The 23,554-nt window shown below is 37.1% G+C and overlaps 2 protein-coding genes across 4 annotated transcripts in view; one reads left to right on the forward strand and one right to left on the reverse strand.

Annotated features, from left to right (window-relative positions):
• Positions 1–5,370: 5,370 nt before the first annotated feature.
• trdmt1 (tRNA aspartic acid methyltransferase 1) lies at positions 5,371–17,066 on the reverse strand. Of its 2 annotated transcripts, none has more exons than XM_069512886.1 (11): positions 16,916–17,066; positions 15,560–15,669; positions 14,126–14,202; positions 12,878–12,949; positions 12,136–12,201; positions 11,181–11,250; positions 11,019–11,078; positions 8,543–8,868; positions 6,795–6,852; positions 6,315–6,444; positions 5,371–6,088 (listed from the first exon to the last, which is right to left on the reverse strand). In XM_069512886.1, the coding sequence occupies exons 1-11, from the start codon at positions 16,977–16,979 to the stop codon at positions 5,988–5,990; spliced, it is 1,134 nt and encodes a 377-aa protein (XP_069368987.1). In that variant the 5' UTR covers positions 16,980–17,066; the 3' UTR covers positions 5,371–5,987. The 2 variants fall into 2 exon arrangements, with proteins under 2 accessions (XP_069368987.1, XP_069368986.1); XM_069512885.1 differs by having other exon boundaries at positions 11,001–11,078; positions 16,916–17,065.
• A 2,246-nt stretch (positions 17,067–19,312) lies between these two features.
• Positions 19,313–23,554, forward strand: part of rsu1 (Ras suppressor protein 1) — a 34,066-nt gene continuing 29,824 nt past the window's right edge. Inside the window, exons 1-4 of one of the 2 annotated variants that reach the window (XM_020101369.2) lie at positions 19,313–19,688; positions 19,780–19,937; positions 20,122–20,172; positions 22,653–22,773. In XM_020101369.2, the coding sequence (XP_019956928.1) occupies positions 19,829–19,937; positions 20,122–20,172; positions 22,653–22,773 (281 nt within the window). In that variant the 5' untranslated portion in view covers positions 19,313–19,688; positions 19,780–19,828. Of the gene's footprint in view, positions 19,938–20,121; positions 20,173–22,652; positions 22,774–23,554 lie in introns of both variants that reach the window. The other variant, XM_069512875.1, reaches the window with a different exon arrangement.

Here is a 23,554-nt window from a genome sequence, read left to right on the forward strand (position 1 = left end):
TTGACATTGTCTTTATTTGATTGACTCTTGAGTTACAATGATTTGTGGGCATGCAGTTAAACCTGCCACACATAACATGTTAAAGTGAGCAGATTGATCCAGATTCATGATCTGACATCATCCATCACAAACTAAATAAATGTGACCGTCAGTTTGAGGAACAAAGATGAGCAGATACACACACATACACACATGATAGATAAGAGCAGAGCAGAGGAGCAGAATCACTTGTTCAACAACAATGAGTTAATAACTAAATCTCAATTGACGAGTGGGGGGGCACTCTCTAAATAAAAAGAGAGTTCAGATTTATCTGAATGATATTATTAATTGATGAGAAAACACTAATGATATGTGCAATAACATAGAAATGATGATGATGTGATGCACTGAGATGCATTGAGATTTGAATCATTAATCATTTGAATAGTGACAAAATCGTGGACAGGTGTATTGTAATCTAATTGTGAGGCTAGTGAAGATTCAGAGAGAGTGGCAGAGAGATAAGATGAGTGCAAGTATATCACCAGCCAGTCTTTTAAATGTAAATTGCAATACTGAACATAAATTCAATATCCAGAACTTCTCTATTAATTAATTAATTTATTGCAATGTTTTAGCAAGGGCAAAGCTTACAGAAATAATTATGCATACTTTAATAAATTGATAACATGATTTAATTTGGAGAGAGGAAGAGAGAGAGAGGCAGCTTGGCCGAAGCCGCCTCCAGTGTCCCACCAAAAGTCGGAGTTCTGTTGAAAACTCCTGATTCAATACAAAGTCTGATAGTTCTCTTTTGTAATCCAAGACTCAAATGGAAGAGCAAGCAAAAGTATCCATTGAAAGATTTTGTAATCCACAGCTCTGTTGGCTTGTCTGTACGTTGAGATATATTTGACTTCCCAGAATAGTTAAATCCAAACTGTACTGTAGATATAATCCATGGATGCTTTCTCTCGTAGAAAGGAGACTGCATTTTCTATCTTTGGTCCTCATCTGGGAAGGGCCTTCACTGGTCAGCTTGGCTGCCGAGAAAGAAGAACCTCTATTCTCCCCAGTTTTACCTTTGAATACTTGTCCCACTCTCTCCACACTTCCTCTGAAACTTTCCACAGACGCTGTCACAATGATTTGAGCAGTTTTGAGATATCGTCATAGTGATTAAAACAGCGTATAATGCATACATAGTGTTGATCATTATTAACCCTGCCTCACCCTGCTGTCTACTGTACTTCCTCCTTCTCACAGAGTGATAGAATAATAAGGCAACACCCTTTAAATTCTTATGGACTTGATACATTCCGCCCTATCCATTACATTTCATTAATCATTACTTTAAAGAATTTTCTTCCGGTTATTTTGTATTCATTTTACCAGACTTTCTGTACTTTGATCAGACATCATTAGTTACAGTAGTTCCTTAACCCAACAGGTTATATTTGTAATAAAGATTTCTTTAAGCGTGTTATAAACCAGAATTATGTACTTTACTTGCTTAGGCACATGAGATCCTGCACTCTTGCTCTCTTTGTGTCAACAAAAAGTAAGCTCCTTTGATGAGTGGCATCAGATGTTATTCCTGCCATCACTGTGCCTCTGAGACTGATGACCAAAGAATCGGACAAGGACTGCTCGTCGCTCGAAATTTCTTCTTAAATCCACTTGCACAGTTTTTATAAAGATTCCAATATTCACCAGTGATTTAAAAAAGTTTCTCTCATCAGCAGCCAACAAACATTATTACACCCAAACGTTATTTGTTACTCTCAGACAGTCTACACACTTGTTTTGGTGAACAGTGATTTTAATATTTTGTCTCAGGGATGCATTACAGAGATTATATTTTATTGTTATATTATATATATTTATATATATATTTTATTTGCAAATGGAATAAAATAAGATATTCCACTACAGGGTCTTGCATACACTACTGGGCGTCCTCTGTATTTTCTCCAGATGAACGCAAATGCCAGATTGAGATGCTCCGCAGTTTCTACAGACTTTATCCACCTGACGTCCTAGTATTACATTTTTAGAAATCCAGGAGCAGTCCATGTGAGAACACAGCAAGGGCTGTATTCGGAGAGGCTGACAAAGATGTCAAGAGAGTTTCAGGGTGCTGTAAACAAAATCACATAATCTCCGTATTTGAGTTAATACTCACTTCCTATGTCTGTCTGCTGCACCCAGCTGCTTCACCTCTCTGAATAATGCGGGGGATTTGATTGCTGTTGTGAAAGTTTCTGTGCAGAAAACCTCCAGGTGTGTCCATGTGTGAAAGACGGACTGACAACAGCTATAGAGAAATGGAACACTCCCCCTTATGGCAACGTGCAAAATAAAGAGGTAGGTCCAAGTGGTAAGGCTAAGGGGTGAATTGGGAAACAGAGCCCAACCTGAATTTGAATTGTCCCAATCTGGCCCAGCTAGGTATCAATACTATTGTCTAGATGCTCATGTGTGGGCACATCGGCAGTGCTTTGTTTTCAATGATGTGCTGGTACAGCTCACTTATCTGGGCAGCCTGACACTTCTCTTTCCCTTTTCTCTTTCCCCCCTCTCTCTTCTGTGTAAGTATATAAGAGGTTGATTTGATAAAAAACTGTTTTACTTTCATATCAACAGTGTGACTTTCTCCAGAAACACCTTTTCACTGAACGTGTAATTACATCCCAAGTATCTTTTTTTTTAACATTCTCTGCTGAATCTACCTTATAAAATATACGTTTATTTTGCGTTTTGAGTCTGATGAACTTTCAAGATGGGAATGACATGTGTTCACCATAGTTATGTACCACTTAATGTGCTTTACAGTGCAAGTGTCATTCACAAATGTATACTACGCTACATTGCTTTTTCTATCACACTGTCACATTTACACATTGCCAGCACATCCGTCAGAGCAAATTTGGGACTCAGACTGGAGGGGCCCGGGATTAAACAACCAACCTTCTGAAGAGTGGAAGATCCGCTCTATCCCATGAGCCACAGCCACCCCAGTGCTCTTTTGTGAGAATTTAGCTTAACTGGAGTCAGACCACTGCAGTATTTTGTTCCTTTTTTATCTGTGTAGAATATTCTTGGAAACAAAGGTGAGATGTGGTATAAAATAATTGATTTTTGTTATACTAAAATATTTCAGGGTGAAAAGATTCTGTGTCATTGTATATAGAGGCCCTCTTTACATTAGCGGTTACATTGATGAGACAGATTCTAAGGACACAACAGGTTTCAACAGGTTTTAAAACCCTATTGCAAACCATGGACTCATTGTCTCAATATGAATGTATTTATAAAAGGGGTCCAGAGTCATAGACAAATATGATGGGGCAACAGCACATCTGAGGAAAGCAGGGCAAGCGGAGGATGATTGTCCTGATATGAGGTAGCTCACTGCCAATATAGAGGCATATCCTTGGAGGGTCGCACAGACCTCCATGTCATAACCAGCAGTTCCCTGACTGCTGTTGGTACCAAGATGAAATCCTCAGAGCGATTGTCAGATGCTGGTGCAGTGGATCCTGGGTGCAGGATCAGGCTGGATCAGCCAGTGATTTTCAGTGTGGTTTTGAATACAGCCCTCAATGGTGTTGTGATTATACAACATTAAACGTGGCACCATTAAATGGTGTGCTTCTGGGCATTCAATAAATTTGGCTATCAGAAAAACATTAAATATTAATATTATAAATGTTAATATTAAATAATAACTAAATTGATAAAAGATAAACCGGGGCACCACCCTTCAAAGGAAGGGAAAAGATAGCCAATTTTTTGAATAAGTCTCGTGAAATTACTAACTACAAATTTGGAACTCTGATTAATAATTAAATAAATAACTATAACCAAAATTACCACATCAGTAGCTAGCAAAGTTGAAGGATATGGAGTTCTTGACAGTGTAGAGGTTGGCAAAATTCACATTAATAAAGAAGTGTTTTAAAGAATATCATTTACTATGAAAATATTATATATATAAGTATAAACACACAAACTAACAGAAGGTGTACTTACTATATACAGATGTGTATGCGAGTATGCATGTGTGAGTGAGTGAGTGAGTGAGTGAGTGACTGAGATTCAAAATTACCAAATATCACAACAACACAAGTCAAACTTATAAACATCACATGAAATAGAAATAGGATTGAACAGTCCTTTGCTTATCCTAGCGTAATAATAAAGCCCAGTTGTGTTACCCGTCCATGAAAAAGGAGGAAAGGTCCTTTTTGGATGTGCTGTTCGAAGTCCAGTGAAGTGGTCTTATTGGTTTGTGGCTCCTGTTGTGCATCTGCTGGTCAGACCTTGTGTCGTGGCCAGTTGTGCTGAAGTTCATAGGCAGTCTCTCGCGTTGCTGCCTTTGGAAGGTTTTAGCAGTCTGCTCCAGGCAGGCCTGCTTGAAGTTAAGGAGCTTGTGTGTGAGAGGAAGTCTCCCTAGCTGGGAGAGCAGGAGCATTACAGGAGCAGTCAGTAGGGAAAGAGGCAAAAGAGATAGAGGAGAGGGGAAACTCGGCTTATATTGGCCTTGTGACCTCATGAGTCATGGGGCACACAGTGACCAATAGTGGTTGAAAGTGGTCTCCAGGCTCAGTTTTACCACCTATGTGTGAAGATGAAGCACCCTGGGAGACTGAGTTCTGGAAGGTCTCCTTTGTCTTCAGAGAAAAGGAGACATGCAGTCAGGCTTTTGACTACACATGTAGACCCAACTATGGTTCACAGATACCAGGTCCCAACAATGGGTTGATAAAGATCTGGTGTGTATCATTATTACTCCGGAGGTAAAAACTGAAATTTATTGTAGAGTTCTTCAGTGTTTTTTCATCTTTTGCAAAAACAGTAATCTGCTCTGAGACAGTTGTCAGAAACAAACTTACAAGGCACCACAGCTGCAACAGGGCGTCTTTGCAAATTGTCCTTCTTAATGAGGTTTAGCCATTAGCTCACTCACTATAAAAAATGCTTTTATAATTGCTCAAAATGTTCTGTCTTGTGAAACCTTTCCCAGTCTGGGAAAACTTAATGATCTCTTCAATTTGCAAAACTTTTGCAAAAGCTTGAAGAAGGCCCTGTCCTATAGGGCTCAGAGATGGAACACCAAGCATGGCCTTAAGATTATCTTGTTTTTTGTATCAGTGATGTAAAATAATTGCTTCCTTTCCTGCACTTATAATATTTTACAAACTTGAATCTACCTATTAATTTCACAAATGTCTGTCTGTTTAACAAATATCTGAAGAACAATAACAGTTCTCATTAAACAGTCAACCAGCATTCTGTAACAGCAGCTTGCCCTCAGTCTGTTAATCAAATTGACATACACTAAGTTGAACTTCAGCAGCAGTCAGCAACTGGGTCAAATCAAGCTAAATTACAGGACTTTTATTTTGAAAAGTTGAGAACTACATCTGGAGAAAAAAAAAAAGAATCAAATCAAACTTATATATAAACCACACACATGAACAGTTATAAAGAAAATTCTGTTTCATTCATAAAACAGGTAAGATTTACAAGTTATCTAACTTCACTATGCATCATAGACTATATGTAAAAAGATATGCACATAATATTCAGTTAAAATTGAAAAAAGTCAGTATATTCCTGAACTGTTCAAGATGGGCTCACTTATGACAAGGGATAATTCAGTAGTAGGCTCTGAAGCATTACCACAGGCCAAGCAAACAGCCCACTTCAAGCAGTCATGTTTACAGCAGTCACTGCACTGGTAATGATCAATCAGGATAAAAAAGTAAACTATGTATGTCATGGGTTGTCATAAAAAATTTTTTAATTAATATTGGAAAAAAACTAAAAAAACACCATCAAGTTCTAAGTCAAAATAAGTATGTACTGTTATAAGTTACATGTAAGAGACATAAAATATTGATGTCAGTGAAGTATTTTTGACCAACAGTTAACATACCTGCAATAATTAGACTATATTTATACATAATTAACAATAACAATGAAATTATCTTCTCCAGCTAGGAAAGTAGTGTTTGTAAGAGTTTGGTCACCACCACAACATTCAGGCTGTTTCCTAGAGCTTTGTACTGCTGCCTGGTTGAGATTTGTTCTGGAAAGCCTGCAAAATACAATGAAATGAATCAAGAAAATAAGCAGACACCTGGGTACGCATCATTCCAATAGAGTTTTACAAAACTCAATATTACAGAATTGAAAGAACAAAAATTAAGCAATCATCATTCTGTTTTTTTATGGGATTGTTTTGGCCTCAAATGCCTGATTTCAGAGGCAACGCACGCACACAAATCTCCAGCCTTGCAAGGACTGACAGGTTAGTGACTTACAGAAGCTCTGAGAGAAACCCATGAGGTTGGCAACTTCTCTTGGAGTAAAATATCGGAGCTTCAATTTCATTAACCGCTTGAGTTTTTCTTCTTCAGAGCACTGTTCCAGATGAGTAAACGCTTTTTCCAGCTGCAAAGTACACAAAAAAAAGCCTTCAACAAATCAACATAAAAGAAGCAATTTTTTTCTGATGCTCAATAGAAATAGAACAAAGTTGAGATGTATTAATCACCACAATGTAATGCAAAATGAGGTTTTATAAGGATTTGACAATTCTTTTTTATGGACTTTAGCAGGTATTTACCTATACTAATAATGAATAATTGGTGGGCTTTTAATTTATGAAGAAAATGGGGTTAATCTATATAATAACATAGTTTCAAACAATAGTGGAGTTTAAGAACATGCCATGATTTGGATGCAGAGAACAAATCTAAGAAAAAACTTATGCTGATACATGTATTTATGTCAAAACATACCTCTGTTTCCATACAGCTCTGCAGTACTGAGCCAGTTCCTTCCACATACCGTCCATAGCTAAGGATATTACTATTTAGCGGCATTACTATTTCATCATTTTAACACTGGATCAACCAACTGGATAGATATATTGCAGTGGTGAGACACTATCAAGCATTTGAGAGACACATATAGATTATATTTTAGAGTTAGACATAGAGTTTACCCAGAATCAATAGGATTGCATGGCGAAACATCAAAATGTAAAAACTAACAATTTTCATGTCAAATCATTATCAAGGTGTTTAAGTTTTCTGATCAAGTTTTGGGTGGATGTGGTCTACCTGCTAGAAGCAATTAAAACAATGACCAAGGAAGACCTACCTTTCAGGCTTTAAACTGATTTTTATTATTCATCCCTATCATCAACTCCTTTGTCTATGTGACGCTATAGAGCATGCATCTAACATGCATTTTGTTGCTGTTAGACCTTGAAAATGTCATATACATGAGATAATGATAGTAAGATGAGGCATACTTCCTGTGGCCAGAGACTGAAGCTATGAATAAACATAGTCATGTAGATGACTTCAGGCCAGGACACCTATTAAATGTGGAACATACTTACTCTTCATTTGGCCAAACCTATGCTCAACATCAATATTATGTTGTGCCACTCTTGAGGAAAACTTTCCTGAGTCTTTAAGTAGCCCTAACCATTCAACAATGCTAAAGGTAAGTGGGGGTCCCGCCCATAGACAATTGTATCAAAGAAATAATAGTTTAAATAGTTGTGCAGTTTTCTGAGTTTTCATGCATGGTAAAAGCCTCAAAAATATGTACATAAAATGAAAAGTGATGCAGGAAACTCAAATTTCTTATCCAAAAGATAATTTAAAGGATCCCACCACATTTCAAGAAAACATTAAACCCAAACTTGACTGACCTCTACTAAATATAGTGAGTTTTCAAACATCCTACGGCACTCAAAAATGAATTTCCACGGCAATAATATTAATAATCATCGTCATCATTACAATGCTTGGGCACTAATATTTAATAAACAACAATAGCCTTCGGTGCTTGAGAGCATTCCGGCACTCGCCCCATCAGTGGTCATCTTTACAAAAATAATAGGTGTGTTGTATCTTTGGTGCTAGTGACTGTTCTAGACCTAGCATCATTGATACTTGCGTCCTAATAGTAATAATCTTTAATAACTGTTATGGAATTGACAGTGTCTCTTGTCCTCTCTGGGGCATAGTGCAACAGGCTGTTGTATTTGGTAAGTGCGAGAGCTTGGCTAAAATAAATCTCCATAACTAAAACATTTGATTGTTTAGGAACTAGCAGAGCCATAGATTAAATGATCTGTTGGGGTTTAAAGTGTGACTGCAGGAAAGCACAGAATATGAGAGAGCATCATGCACAGATGTTGTGTGGATGAATTTAGATTTTCTCCTTGGAAAGAATTGGTCTCTACGCTCGTGGACCTTTAATTTGAAATCACATTACCAATGGAAAATAGGTGATTTCCAAAAAATTAATCAAGATCTTTATATTTCCTGCACATTTAAGTGTGACATGCATTTAATTATGCCTCTTGCCAGGAAGCTACAATGTCCTTTCCCTTGTGTCTTTATAGAAGAAGAATGCACCCCCCCTTGACAGGGGAAATGGTGGTCGCATCTGGTGCTTCAGTTGAAACTTCCCTGGGCTTGATAATGGCAAGTGAAGATGGTGATATTTAGATGAAGATTGTACCCACCCTTTGGTAAAGCAGACGGACCTTCTGGAGGAGGGCTGAACAATGTCTAAGAGCAGAGCATATCGCAGTAGGGTTTTAGGAGGAAGGAGAAAGTTCTCCAAGTTTGCTTCCATCTGTGGTTCCAGGAAGTCTTGGATCTGCCTGACAGACAGATTGCTGTTCTGATTCCTTTTCTGCTGCACATCAGCTGCTGTCTCCAGTTTATACAGGACACGACCCCCCTGCATGTCCTCTTCTAGCTGGCAAGTACTTGGGCAGGTTGGACACAAGTCTGTGGGCAGCTCAGATGAATCACTCTCAGAGGGATGTGCGTGGGCATCTGAAATCTATGGTTACATTCTCTGTCAAAAACCTTATATAGGCACAAATAAGGGTGAAAATAAGAAATACAGCAACAACAAATGTGAGTATCATCAAGGCTGGTTAGTTAGTTTAGTTCATTGATACAGTAATTCAGGTAGTTATAAAACATCTAAATAGTTACATTACAAAAGATTTTGAAAGATTTTGTGTAGAGACTAAAAGACCACAAGGTGGCAGTTCAGTGATTCAATGAAGGAGAAGATTAAATTCAATTAGATGTTATTTATATAGTGCCAAATTATAACATACAATATCTCAAGGAACTTAACATGACATAAAGAAACCCAACAGTTCCCACAATGAGCAAGCACTTGGGTGACTGTGGAGTGAAACTAGAATTACCGCACTGTAGTTGTATGCCACGCCAACCAGTGCAGTTTCCATGTGCAAATCTTTCCCAGATTCATATAAGGTCACTGTGACCTTTACCTTTAACCACTGAAATGTAATCACTTCATGTTTGAGTCCAAGTGGTAACTAATCAAAAGTTGGAGAAATTACATTAAGTCGGGGTTGAGATATCCCATTCAAGAGGCCAAAAACGTTTTTTGAGGTCAGCGGGACCTTGACGACTGAAATGTAATCAGTTAATTAGTGAGTCCAAGTGAATATGTTGGCCAAATTTGAAAGAATTCCCTTGAGATGTTCCAGAGATGTTACATTCACCAGGGTGATGATTTTGAGAGGTCATCCATGAGTCAAAATGAATTGTGGGAGATAATGAAATTGCCTATGGGCAGTCATAATATATGAAATTCAAAGGACTGTGAGGTCACCGTGACCTTGACCTTTGACCATCACAATTGAATTCAAGTGAATGTTTGTGCCAAATGTGAAATGATTCCCTGAAGGTGTATGGAGATTCGGCAATCACAAGGCAAACTAGAATTACCACAGTGCAATTTCTATGTACATATTTCAATTTAAAAAATGTAGGAGACCACAGACAGAATGACAAATTTAACCTATTTTTCAACTTGTAATCATCAGAAAACACACACAAGATGATTTTCAAACACAATTCTCATTCAGTTTTTTATGGTGATTGGCAAAAAACTTTTGGATACATTACAGCTCTCTTCTGAACTGGAGTGTGGCGCACTGGCGTGATTGAATGTTATGTCAGAAGAAAAATAAACATGGAGGGGGACCGATGTCATTTTTTATGATTTACAGCGAAAAACAAAAGAAAAAACACTAAGGATGAAGTCATGGCTGAGGAGGAGGTATTGGTTTATACATTTTGCAGTGCAAGCTCGAGTTGAGATGGGAATGTATTGTTCTTAGTCAAGCTATTTTGGGTTTCTGTCGTAGCTGACTATCGAAAATATCAAACATGTTTGGTATTAAAGATTCAAGATTGGGGAGGCTCAGGTAGCATTAAGATTATCTTGTACTTCAGGATTATTCAGGAAGATAATTGGCACTGACTGACGTCAGTGAACGCCCCTGCAACTGTCGGAAGATATCAAGTTTAAGAAATGAATTTACATATTTTGTTAGACCACCTTGACCTTGAGCTAACAAAATCAAATCAGTTGATCCTTGACTCCAAGTGGATGTTTTAGCCAAATGTGACAAGATGGTGTTCCAGAGAAACACTCTACAAGGCAAATATGCTCTGTGAAGCCACTGTGCCCTTTGATCACAAAAATCGCAGACATACACACCGATTCAGCCAACTTTTCTGAACCGCTACAGTTTAAATGACGATTTGTTTGAAATGACCGTCCCAATATCAACACATATTATCACATGAATAATACTTTCTTAAATTAGTAAAATCTCTCAAGCAAGCAAGCATGCACGCACACACACACAGTGTCATCGGACACACCTGTATAATGTCGGGGTAAAATCTACAGATTTTGTAAACTTAAGAACCACAAGATATGGCAGGGTCTTGAGATAATGCATGTTGTGATGTTGCTCTATATAAAGAAATTAAATTGAATTTAACAAAAATTTTTACTTTTTCTTCAGTGCAGGTAGCATATATATAAAAAAAATCTCTTTGATTTCAGACCTGTGTTATTTGGATTTGGAAGATACGTTGAAATTGTTTTACAATTCACAGGACACAAGCAAGGCTTACCTTTGTCTGGGTGCTTACGTTTTTTGTTGCAATCTTAGCAATCAGGAAATAACGCAATCTTGAATTAGGGATCCCAACCTAGATTTGTGAATATAAATTAATACATGTTATGGATATATTTATAATTTCCACAGAACAGATGTATTTAATGACATCAGTCATACAGTGAGTGTGTCTTACACTTGTTGGTGAGACCATGATCTCCTGGAACGTATATCCACATTCCATCAGTGTTTTCACCAAAAGATTCCTATAGAGCAGAAGTATAATACAAGGACATAAGCTCATAGATAAAGCTCATAGATCTTAAGTTCGAACAGCTCAAAAATGCCCCTTATGAATTTGTTAACAATGTGAATGATATTCTCAATTAATTGACACAATTAATTTAATTCCATATCACACATTAACAATGTTCTCTGTTCAGCATTTTAAGTTTCTTCAACCTTGAAACTGCAGCTCCCCATGCTTGAAAATTTCAACAGTTCAAGAACTTCAGATCCAAGTTAAATAAACTTAAAATATGAGTTTATCAAGATGAGTGGATAGTTTAGTAGCATGGTCATTCATTACAGACAATTTCAAATCCCTTCTCAAGACTCACCGCTTCAGAGCTGTTTTTAATGTTTAATGATGTTGTGTTTTTATCTTATGTCTTTCTTAAAAATTCTATTTTAAGTGTCTATGACTTTCTTGAAAAGTGCTTTACAAAGGAAATGTATTAACAATTATAAAAACAATTATAATAGTTGCGACTGTTCCCACTGATTATTATTTATGTATTTATTTATTCAACTCACTTCACATCAAAAGATCTCAAGTAAGAACTTAGTTCTAGTTACTTGAGGACATGCAGGAAACAGGCATGTTCATACATTTTCTAAAAATAGACATTTGTGAGAAAACATATTCCACCTAATTCCTGCATAATGTTTTTATGGCAGTGAACCACCTTGTTTTCTTATAATAGATAAACACATCTGTGGACATTTCATTAAAGGCTTGCTTTACGTGTAGAGTGAATGAACATTTACATTATACAAGAAAATAAAAATAAAAAAATTGCAAGAAATTAGAACAACCTGCCTAATATACATGTTGGTGCATGCTGACAAGGTGCTGTCTCCTTCATTACCTGGCAGAGGAACTCTCAAAGCCTTTCACGTTCTCCAGCAGGATGAAGCGGGGCAGCTTGTGCAGCCTGGACACCATCGTCATATGTAAAATGGGAAGAGAATGTTAGACGCTATACTGATAAAATCCATAATTTTAAAATAGTGTGCTAACGAAAGTTAATTTGCACGAAAATTGAAGACTTATCACAACCCAAATTGGTGAGATGCATGTAGCAATATGTCTTACTATTTAACTATTCTAGATTTTTTTTAAAGATATCTAATGTAATTTTAGACTCCTTTCACTAATAGTTCTGTAATAAAACATATATATTTAAAGAAAGTTGGCCGTCTACAACAATTGAGAGAAATTATGGAATCCTTGATATTTTACTACAAGCAGAAACACAATAGAGCAAAACCAGCCTGACAGCAAAAACAAAATAGAATTCTCTAAAGTGTATTTTGACAGGTTATGGTTTTGAATATTGTGTGTCATTTTGAAACTTTGATCAAACCATTGCAAAACTGCAATATGATCATGTCATATAAAAATAATCAGGAAAGAATGCAGATTTATGAGATAATAAGTTTTGATGCCCCTTTTATGTTTTTTCTCATTTAAAAAAATACAATTTCCTTTAAATGGAGAACATCTTTAGCTGAGAGTACAAAGCTGTTAAGGCTAAAAAATTCTCCAAAACTAATTCTTTTTATGTCAGACCAACTACCAATGAAAAGCTAAATATGGAGATTAAAGACCTTGGCAAAACATCAAGGATGTAGAGGAAGCTCTTGGTTCTGAGGTCGTGAATGTCCCCCTGAAGACCTATCCTGCATGGAGAAACAACAAAGACAGTGATTAAGAAAAGAAATATGATAAAGAAAAAGAAAGTCTGGCAAAAGCCACGTTGGCTGTTTTATTATCTAATAACATGGCGAGAGATTGCTGGGAGAAATAACATAATCATTGGAATTTCTTTTGAAAAGGTTGAACTTTCATTGTGTATTATAGAGGACGAAGTGAGCAAGCATGTTAGTATTTATTTGCTGCGCGGAGTCTCCACAGCAACAAGCATGCTGTTGTGTTGTTAGGAAAGAGCAGTGTTGTTTCATGGGCACCTTTTTTTTGTTAGCAAATGTTACTTTCTTTTGTCATGGGCGAACTGTTTATTGACTGGAGCCATAATGTCTGTTTTAAAGTACTTTCAGTGTAAAATAGGGAAACTCATGGTGAGGTTTTCAGAATAATTATGTGCACACTGTTTTGGGTATTTTAAAAGACCAATTGAATACAGATCATTGGGATTATTTGACATTTTGTATGTACTGGCATCAAGTTCTGCAGCCATTTTGAGCATTGCAATTACCAGCCTCGGGCCATTTCTGTTATTTCCCACTAGTCACTAGTTCCCACTAATTTTTTTCTGGCAGTTCATGTCTTTCTTTTCCAACAAGAAGTGTTTCTTTAAAGGTCCAGTGTGTAAGATTTAGGTAAAACCTATTTGCAGAAATTTAATGTAAAATAATTCTCATGATGTTTTCACTAGTTCGTTTCATCTAAATTGTATGAATTGTAGTTTTCTTTAACCCAGAAAAGACCCTTTATATTTAAATACTTTATATATACATCTAGGGGGTCCTCTCTACGGAGGCCTACATGTTTTTTACAGTAGTCCAGATGACACAAACTAAACAACTTTTTAGTTTTTATGACAACTGAAGCTACGACAGGTTCTTTTTCATGTTTGGAAGGGGAGTGTGAGGTTAGGGGTGTTCAGCTGCAACATGAAATTTCATCACTCCATATCACTAAATTCTACACAATGTACCGTTAACGATGCACCCATCTATAAAGGGTTTTTTATGTTGCCCTAAAATCCACTGCCATCTGAGAATACAGACCAGTGCTTCATGGTTGGGGCAGTTTTCTTCAGCTTGCAAATCCCCCCTCATAACACATTCCACAAATGATTGGATTACAATGCATACAAAACATATGAGACTTACCTGGTGAAAGGTTGGCAAGGAGGGCTCATCAAAATCATGTCAAAAGATAATTTATTAAAGTCATCTAGTGGTATGCCCTAAGAGTTAACAAAGAAAAAGGATCAAGTTTTAAAATTACAATGTTAGAAGACGAGCTCATACCATTACTTTGGATTCATAAGTCATTACACCCCTATATGTGTCAGTGAGAGTATTTCAAATAACTTCATCATCCATTTCAACGATGATTGAAGGATCACAGAGTGGCTAGATTGGTGCTGGTCTATAAACCTGATCATCAATACACTGCTATGTTTCCCACATGGTATGAATTCCATACCACTATGCTATAGCACAGGTAAAGCAACAGCTGTAAAATTTCACAAGGCAGCAAACTGCATGAAATTGTTTGTCACCAAGAGTGCATGGACTGTATTGAGACAATAACTAATTACCCACAAGTTAGTCTCTTTAACAGGATAAATCTCCACAGCACTCACAACAATTTGCACACTGCAGTATTACACCACAGAATGGCACATTGGGGATGGCTGGGGAGAGCTACCCATAACATTGTGGGAAGAGGCTTTGTCCCTAAAATAGATTGAAGAACAGATAACAGAGAAGGATGCCTCAGAAAGTGAGACCAGAGATGCAAAGGAAGAAGAAAAAAGCTGTTTCAGCAGACTGGAAGAAGAACTAAAGGGTCTGTGTACGCTAGACACTTCAACTGGGTTGAAGGAATGTAAGTTACTAGTTGTATTTTTCACCACAATCAATCTGGAGTGTCAGTTTAGACTTCCCATAAATAAGCTACACAATTCTTTTATATAATCAACCGCTCACAGTGATGAATTTGACCTGGAACAAACGTGATCACTAGAAGTTTCCACAGTAGAATTTAGTCAGGGAGATTTGATGGAGCTGCCTCTCCATCGGCTGATGAGTGAATTTTTATTTTTCGGTGAACTATCCCTTTATGGACAGAGGATGTCACACCTTGTTAAGCCCTGTGAGAAGAAGTGTGATTTGTGAATATGGTCTATACGAATAAACGTTGATTGATTTGTCAACAATTTCCCCTGTTTACAAAAGAACTGTACACATCTAAGCTACACCTGAGAATGAGCACATTAATCAATATGAAACTTGTTCCTTACTTCCCTACAGTAAAGAAAATCCCTTGATCATATACTATATGATATAACTTGAATTTAAATTATATGTCATATCATGGCTTATAGTGGCTATCAAGCTATCAAACTATCAAAAATCTTGAAAAAAATACCATGCAAAACATTTTGGTTGGAGTGACCACCACTACACTGTTGTCGAAAGGAAATACAATGCTGACAGGCAGCTGCAGGTTCCAGACTAGTTGGGCTGTGTAGACAATTGAAATTTTCTTACGTTCAAATGCAAGAAGCCATACCTGTACCCTCTACTATCACGCACCTCTATTGTCTTGTTCCACAGCGGTGTGTCAGGGAAATTGTGCCTGTAGATCTGATTGGTAGTGGTGTTTATGTCGATAGCAGCCACCACCTGGCCAGGTATGCCACTCTCTGGAGAAAAAAAAAAGTAGATGTTATAGAAAAGGATTTTCTAAACTTCATTTAGCTTAGTTTCATTACATACCTTCAGCTTCACAGTAAAACCCTGTGCATGAAATTGCATAATTTATAACTACTTTTATTTTCTACCCTACTGAGCGACAATGCAAGTTTACAGGGTTATCAGGGGTAACTTCAGGGGTAATTTTGTTTAGTCAGGTGTAACTTCCCATTAACCTTTATTACAAAAGGTGGACAGGACAGGTTTAACCCAAGGTATCCTGCAATGTAAAGTTATGCTGCAAAGTTTTGTATCATAATTATACTGACCAAAATTATCATGGATATCATTATTATTGCAGTGTGGTTAAAATGTGCTGTAAATGTTGAAAACTTACTTAAACACAAGTTATAGTAATTTCACTAAACTTTATATTCAGTTAAAACGTTGATAGCATTTTTATCGAAGGTCGACAAACTGTTTTACGTGAAGTGCAGACGTAGTACAAGGTACACCATTTCCTCTAGGATTTATTTAGCACCCCGCTTTCCCAAATAAATAAAATGAATGAATTAGTTAATAAAATCAACAGTGGTGTAATTTTTCTTATTATATTTGATTATTTCCGCATCAATGCACTCAGGCTTGTGTGATGGTAAACTCTAAGTATAGTAGCACCACTGTACGAGTTTAGATAATTTCACAGATATGAAGCCTAAACTTAGTCCTGGATCAAAATAAATTTTGATTATTTTATCCTGGACTGGACCTGTGTCCATGAAATCACATACAGTAAAGTTTTGTGTAAAGTACAAGACAAGCTAGCATAATAAATATTATGAAGTCGACAATAGCAAAATTAAACTCAAACAAAATCAACCTAGCTTGGGTTTCCACCGTCTCAAAATCATCAATTGCGGCTGGGACAAGACATGAGTGACGAGTGTTACATGTGTTACGGTCATATTACTGTCATATGTTGCTAGGGTTTTAGCTAACACGTAAGCAGAGCAACCACGTTAGCTCCTAGAAGTTCTGTTTACAACTATTAGCACCCTGCTTTTGTCCACACCGAGTAAACTAACTCATTTATCGACTGCGGTCGGTGTGACCAGCAGACTGTGTCTGGCCCGAGACACTGAGTTGTTCAGCGCTTGGTAATGTGCTTCAATAAAAGACAACGTAACAGCGGATCGGTTTCCAACCAATGTAGTGTAATACTTGAATCAAGATAAAACCGAGATGACATCAGCTCACCCTTTAATGCATAATGCATCCCTCCTATTCCACTGTAGAGTTCGAGCACCCGCAAACTCTCCATGGTACAAATGACAACACTTCTGTGCGCCGTTTAATCTTATTCTTAATGCACAATTGATGTTGGCAAACAACGAAACTGTGCACGACCGCCACCAAATGGCGTGGAGCACTTGAATGCGGATTCGTCAACTAGATTTACCTCACCACTGAACACACACGCACACACTCACTCACACACATTATGTGTGTATTGTAATTCTATTGTGTCTTTAGTGAGGACACTCAATGCAATAATACATTCCCCAGTCCCTCACAATAAATTTAACGATCACAGCTAAATTTCTAAAATAAATTTCCCTGCAACCCTGAAAAAAAAGGTCCCCTCATACAGCTCTACCGGCCAAATTATCCCCTTTCCCAAAGTGTCCTCACTCCAAAAGGTAAATTCTCAAAATGGCCCTCACAAAGATATAAGTATGAAGTACCTACAAGATGTTACTGAGCACTACGGTTGTTTCAAATGACAGCATCAAATCTCTAAACAAAAGTATGTTTCTTTTCCACAATATTTTTATATACATTTTTAACATCCTGAAATACAGCCTTTTACATTGACATACTACACCACAAATTATACAGTTGCTGTATTAACACAAAACAAAGAAAAACCAAACTACACTAACACAAAACAAAGATGCTTCTCCTGTGTGAATAACTGGTAATCTATAGAAAATATGATGCAAGCATATTAGTTGCAGCAAATGCAAACTATAGAATATTTATTAATATTTATATTTATACAAGCTCCGACACTGCATTGTCCACTGCATTGCAAGGATTAGTCATTCACTTGATCAGCTGTTAAATCCAAGTCCTTAACATAAGTAATGAAGGGTCCCCATATACTTTCAAATATATGCTGTTTGGCCTTCAATATGTAAGTTATCCTTTCTAATGGAAGGCTTGATAACGTCTCTCTCATTCATTGAGTACTGCTTGTCCTGTGAGCATTTTTCTATAGCAGTGTAATACATTTTTTGGCGCAATGCAAGTTGAGGTCTATAAATGCTCATTCATTCTTACCATAGTTATGTTTCTCTGCATATAAGCCCAGCAGAAAAAGTTTAGGTTCTAATAACACTTATTTTGAAATCATCCTATCCATTGTAGCTATTATTTCTTCCCAGAATGTTTACATTTTTCTGCATTGCCAAATACAATTAAACAATGTTTCTCTAGTTTCCCTACATTTTGTGCATATGTCTGGTTTGTTTTTGTTGTATTGATTTAATTCCACTGGTGTTATATATATCTGCATTAACCATTTATACTGTATTAGTCTAAGGCATGTATTTATGGACTTAGTGTGAGTATGAGCACACGCTGTTTTCCAATTAGAAGTATATTTTGAGTTTTTTGTTCTCACAATTTTACTGGTCATTATGTCTTTGTGAACTAGTATCTACATGGATGCAGAAGACAAACATGTTTCAAGAATAACCCTAACCCTAACACTTTTAATCTGTAACTCTTCTATCCACTGATACTGTAATTGCCAGCATCTTGGCTGTCTATACAAAAATGATCTGATGTTTTTATTAATGGAGACTTGTAAGGCTGGAAGACCACAAGCTTAAACCATAGTTGCATCCATCAGTGTACACTGATGTGTGATGCAATGTTTGTAACCTATCTTCACCCAAGATGCAATAATGAATTTTATCCAAAATAAAGAAAAAATGCTGAGGTAAGAACCTGGCTGTTATCACAGTTAATCATACTGCAGGTATGTATTTATGTCATGTCTTTATCTTCTTTCTCACTGCTTCATGAACATTTTTCAACAACTAGTTGTGTTTTAAAGATGTAGATGTAACAAAGTCTTTGCTGCTGAACTATAACCAATACATCCATATTCTAAGATGGATCTAACAAGCACTGCATTCACATTTTTATTGCAGATCTGATCTGCTCACTCCTGATTTTGATATGGTTGTATATTTTATCACACTCAATATATTTTTAAACTTGCTCATTATCTTTTGAATATGTTCATCTGGATTGATATTAAACTCAACTGTTAATATATTGTCGTAATATATCAGCTGTACATTGAGGTATTTGTAATAGATTACCCTATTTTTGTGTGTTGATGGTCTTAATTTATTTATATTTTTCAATTTTCCAAAATATTACTTTTTCCTGTGTTGTCTTTAGCTGTAAATAAAGTTGATTGCATTTTTTTAAACCCTTCTTGGAACTGAGGATGCATATCTTTTATTTAATGTATGTACGTATGTATTTTTTCCATCTTTCTTCAGTCACTGCCCACGGTTCCTGTGACTGACGGTGTATCGGACCAATAAGAGAGCTGCAGAGCCAACCCCCACGGGTAAATTCCGCCTCGTGAACGTTTACCGTAATGGCCAAACTCTAAAAACCGAGAAACACAGAGTGGAATTGAGAGGCTAAAACCTATCTGCATTTCAAATTGTAACCGAGACATATACTTAAATTCAGCAATTGGGAGTTGCAGTTTGTTGGCTTTTTTGTGGCCAGACCTTGAGACGAGCTGTCTGTCTCACGAGAAGATGCAGCTGAACCTTTTATCTACAATCTTTGGGCTGAACCGGCTGAACACATCGAGGAACAGGAAGTATCCTATTATGGAAGAGTGGCTCTCGCTCTAACTTCCGGTAGGGTGTGCGCTCTAGACGGATGGTCTATGAGGAATTTGTGAGCTTATATTTTTCTGTACTCTTACCAAACGGTAAGACTGCGCAGTACTGTTTCTTGTCTAAGCGCCGCCGCCCACTGTTTCTCCCGTAGCTAACGCTGTTGTGGTTGTCTGTCATTTAAAGTTACTCTGTGCGAACAACGGGGTTTCCGACCTCACGCTGTTTCCAAAAAATGTCTAAGTCTTTGAAGAAGATAGTGGAGGAGAGTCGGGACAAGAACCTCCCAGAAGTGGAGATGTGTGACAGAGGCATTTCGAGCATGCTGGACATCCCAGGACTGTGTAAGTGAATGTCTTGTAATATAAATGTGCTGCTATTCTTTCAGTACTGGTTGAGTCTATTATAATCATAGTATATTACTAATTATAAACGGCATACCATCAATATAAATGAGTAAACAAACGAAAGTGTTCATCAGTGCTGCAGGTCGTTGCTGTGTTGATTTGATGTCCCACTTTGTTTCAGTCACTCTGTCCAACATCACTCAGCTGGTCCTCAGCCACAACAAGCTGGCAGGTAAGCTTCTCCCTCCAGTTTCAGACTTTTAGGCCCATACAGTTCAATTATTTTACAACAGGCACAGTCTGTTACAGTCACATTTGTTAATGTTGTAATTGGGGCTGACCTTTTCAGAAACAGTTTATTGCATTACAAGTAATGCAATGGTATATCCACCAGCAGAGATCACCACTGATCCATCAACTCACTCTAACTAACATTTGTGTTAATTGTTTCATGAAACATTCAGAGTAGAATAAAACTTTGGTTGTTTATGAACATAATTTGTATGCCATTCAAATATAGAATGGGATGTTATTATTAAACTATACAATTAGAAACATTAATACATTCATATTTGCACTACAAGCTCTGCTTTCCTGGTAAATAAGTAAAAGAACAGAGGAAAAAATAGTTACAGCTACAATTGACTGCACAACAATATTATCTATGGAAACAGATTCATGAGGTGTATTGATAAACCTGTTTTCATCTCTACTCTCTGCTGTGACGTCTGTCTTTATTTGTCATTACTTATCATATCACTGTAGATTAGATGATTTAAAAGCAAAACATATTTAGATTTATCTAAAATTAAAGGGTCATTATTAAATATATCACAAACCACATTAAATTAGAAGCAACAACTTCAGGCAAAGACCAAATAAAGAAAAAATATAATGCCAAAAAGGAATGTTGAGGTTTACTAATGATTTATAATTAATATATTATAGATAGGTGCATCTATCTATTTTCATCAGATAGATGCATCTACTGTGATCATCACAGGTGATCTGACCACAAGTGAAAGCTCATTGATGATGAAATTTATATCCAATCTCAAACCACCTGGGCAGCATCTGTGATCATTCTATTAGCTGTGTGAACGTAAATGTGTCATTGGCCAGACTGAAGGAGCGCCTACTTGGCTGACATCCTCTGACCCCCTACCGTTTCATAATGAACTGAAATTATTTCCACACATCTCAGGACTCAACTTCACATTGCTGACTGCTGAGTCCTGACCTGAGCCCTGAGCTGAGGAACTGGCTCGCCTGTGCCATGCATTTATGAAGGGGGTTGTTTAGTTTCACCAATGTATTGGGGTTTTCAACAAACACCACATTCCAGTACATTTCAAACCTACCAACACACGGAGGCAGAAACTGGTCCACCCCAAAGACAGAACACCCAGACATAAGGAGAGCAATGTAGTACATGAGGATTGCACAGACCTTTACTTCTTTCTTTTTTTTTTAAGCACTTGGATACTGATCATCATATATATACATGTATGTACATGTATGTACATGTATGTACATGTATGTATATGTATGTACATATATGTATTTGTGTGTGTGTGTGTGTGTGTGTGTGTGTGTGTGTGTGTGTGTGTGTGTCTGTGTGTATGTATGTATGTGTGTATGTATACATATTGTAAATTTATTTCAGGACAGATACTAATACCTGGTCTGCATAGTCAGTGCCACAGCTCCTCTGTTCCTTAACCCAAGACAATACCCCTGTAAAGAACAAGAACTGAAAGAGCTCACTCAGTCAACACTGGGATTGATTTTTAAATTTGTTTTAACTTAAACATTTCAGAATCATTTTCTTCTTTCAACTCTGGTGTTCCCAGAATTTTAAAGGGCTCAGAAATGTGTTCAGAAGAGTATTTTTATTACATGATTAAAGTTTATTTAATGATATGTCAGTTAAGTGTTTAAAATGTGTGCCATGGTTGGGGGACAAGCTAATTTCCAATGACTTGAATTGAAAGCTGAACTTTCTAATTCATTGACCTTTATTTATTTATGTATTTATTTGAAAGTTTGGTTGTTTGCCTAAATTTCCCTCTGGATCAATGCAGTAGGTATCTATCTATCTATCTATCTGTCTATCTATCTATCTATCTAGCTATCTAGCTGTCTATCTGTCTGTCTGTCTGTCTGTCTGTCTGTCTGTCTGTCTGTCTGTCCGTCCGTCCGTCCGTCCGTCCGTCCGTCCGTGGCAGCCCTTACCTGAGTTGCACTAGGTGTGTTAGTCTGAAAGTTTAAACTGTATTCATTTTACACACATAAGCGCAGGAACACACACAAGCATGCATATGACGGTCCAATTGCTATAGTATGTCCAGATATCAGTTCTCTAATACTCATCCTCCTGGGAGCACTCAGGTCAGTGCCTGGTTTACTCTTATCTTCCATCTCCCAGTGTTTCTCTGTTCTTAGCCTGAAAATGCTCTTGTTAACAGCCCATTGATCTTTGTCCCACTCTGCAGCCACAAACCATGGTGGAATAAAACTGTAGTTGGTAGTGATGTTTGCTGTTAAAATGTCAACCTGTAGAATCTGGGTCAACAAAGCACCTAATGTTATTACTTACTTGCAGTTTGTCAAAAGATTGCAGCTAATGATAATTAGATGTTTGTCAGGAATTGGGACTGTTTGTGTGTCTGACATGCTTGTTATTTTCTCTTCTGTGATGCTGTTTTCCAGTGGTACCTGCTAACATTGCTGAGCTGAAGAACCTAGAGGTTTTAAACATATTCAACAACCAGATTGAAGAGCTGCCAACTCAGATCAGCAGTCTTCAGAAGTTGAAACACCTCAACCTCGGGTACGTTCAACTCTGTTGTTCACACAAAAAGCTCTACTCTCTCTGCAGTGTCTCTCCCCATCTAGAACCCCAGATCGCCCCCTCAGGCTGTCCCTGCTCACTTTGATTTGGTTTATTTAGGCTGTATGGTAAGAAAGTGACCAAATCAATGGGACGGAGAGTTTGTTTAAAGGGTAAACCAACAGCAGGTTAGATCAGACTTCTAATTCTTCGATTCTTATTTAGCTAAAGAGCACTTCCTTTGCTTTTTTAGTGGTGGTATTACCATCAGTTCTGGTGTGAAGCATTATCATTAATTTGTGTGTATAACACAAAAATTTAATCGGATCCAACTACAATGTGCCAGCCTCGGTGTGTATTGATCTACAAACAAACATCATCTGACTAGTGTAAGTCTTATACTGGTATTCAATCTGTGCATTCACTTTCCATCATCTGTCTTTTCCCTTTGGCTGTGCTTATTTGTCAGTGGACTTGTCTCATATAATAGAACTGAAATAGAATTGACATTGAAATATTACTTATGCTTGTTGTATTGTAGGTGTAGAGTAAAGTTGGGTTCTGACTGTTGAAGTTTCTTATAATTTTTTTTATTTTTCTCACTGTCAATAAATCAAATGGAAAGTCCAATACCAACAATGTTATTCGATGAAGTGAATACCTCAAACAATGTTGTTGTTTTCAGAAGTGTCCTCTGACATCTCTACATCTCTACTGTATGAGGTGTGCAAGATTGTTACATTGTTCATATTGGTTCTAAAAGTTGTCCCACCAATACCAA

Source organism: Paralichthys olivaceus, chromosome 17, assembly GCF_024713975.1.
Source record: "Paralichthys olivaceus isolate ysfri-2021 chromosome 17, ASM2471397v2, whole genome shotgun sequence".
Taxonomy (NCBI): domain Eukaryota; kingdom Metazoa; phylum Chordata; class Actinopteri; order Pleuronectiformes; family Paralichthyidae; genus Paralichthys; species Paralichthys olivaceus.

Excerpts from the sequence above, each read along its gene's own strand:
- trdmt1 (XM_069512885.1), bottom strand. The coding sequence starts at position 16,979 with ATGGAGAGTTTGCGGGTGCTCGAACTCTACAGTGGAATAGGAGGGATG. Across the intron at positions 8,869-11,000 it reads ACGTAAGCACCCAGACAAAG|ATTTCAGATGCCCACGCACA; the intron begins GTAAGCCTTGCT and ends ATGTAACCATAG. Across the intron at positions 6,445-6,794 it reads AGAGCTGTATGGAAACAGAG|CTGGAAAAAGCGTTTACTCA; the intron begins GTATGTTTTGAC and ends TGTACTTTGCAG.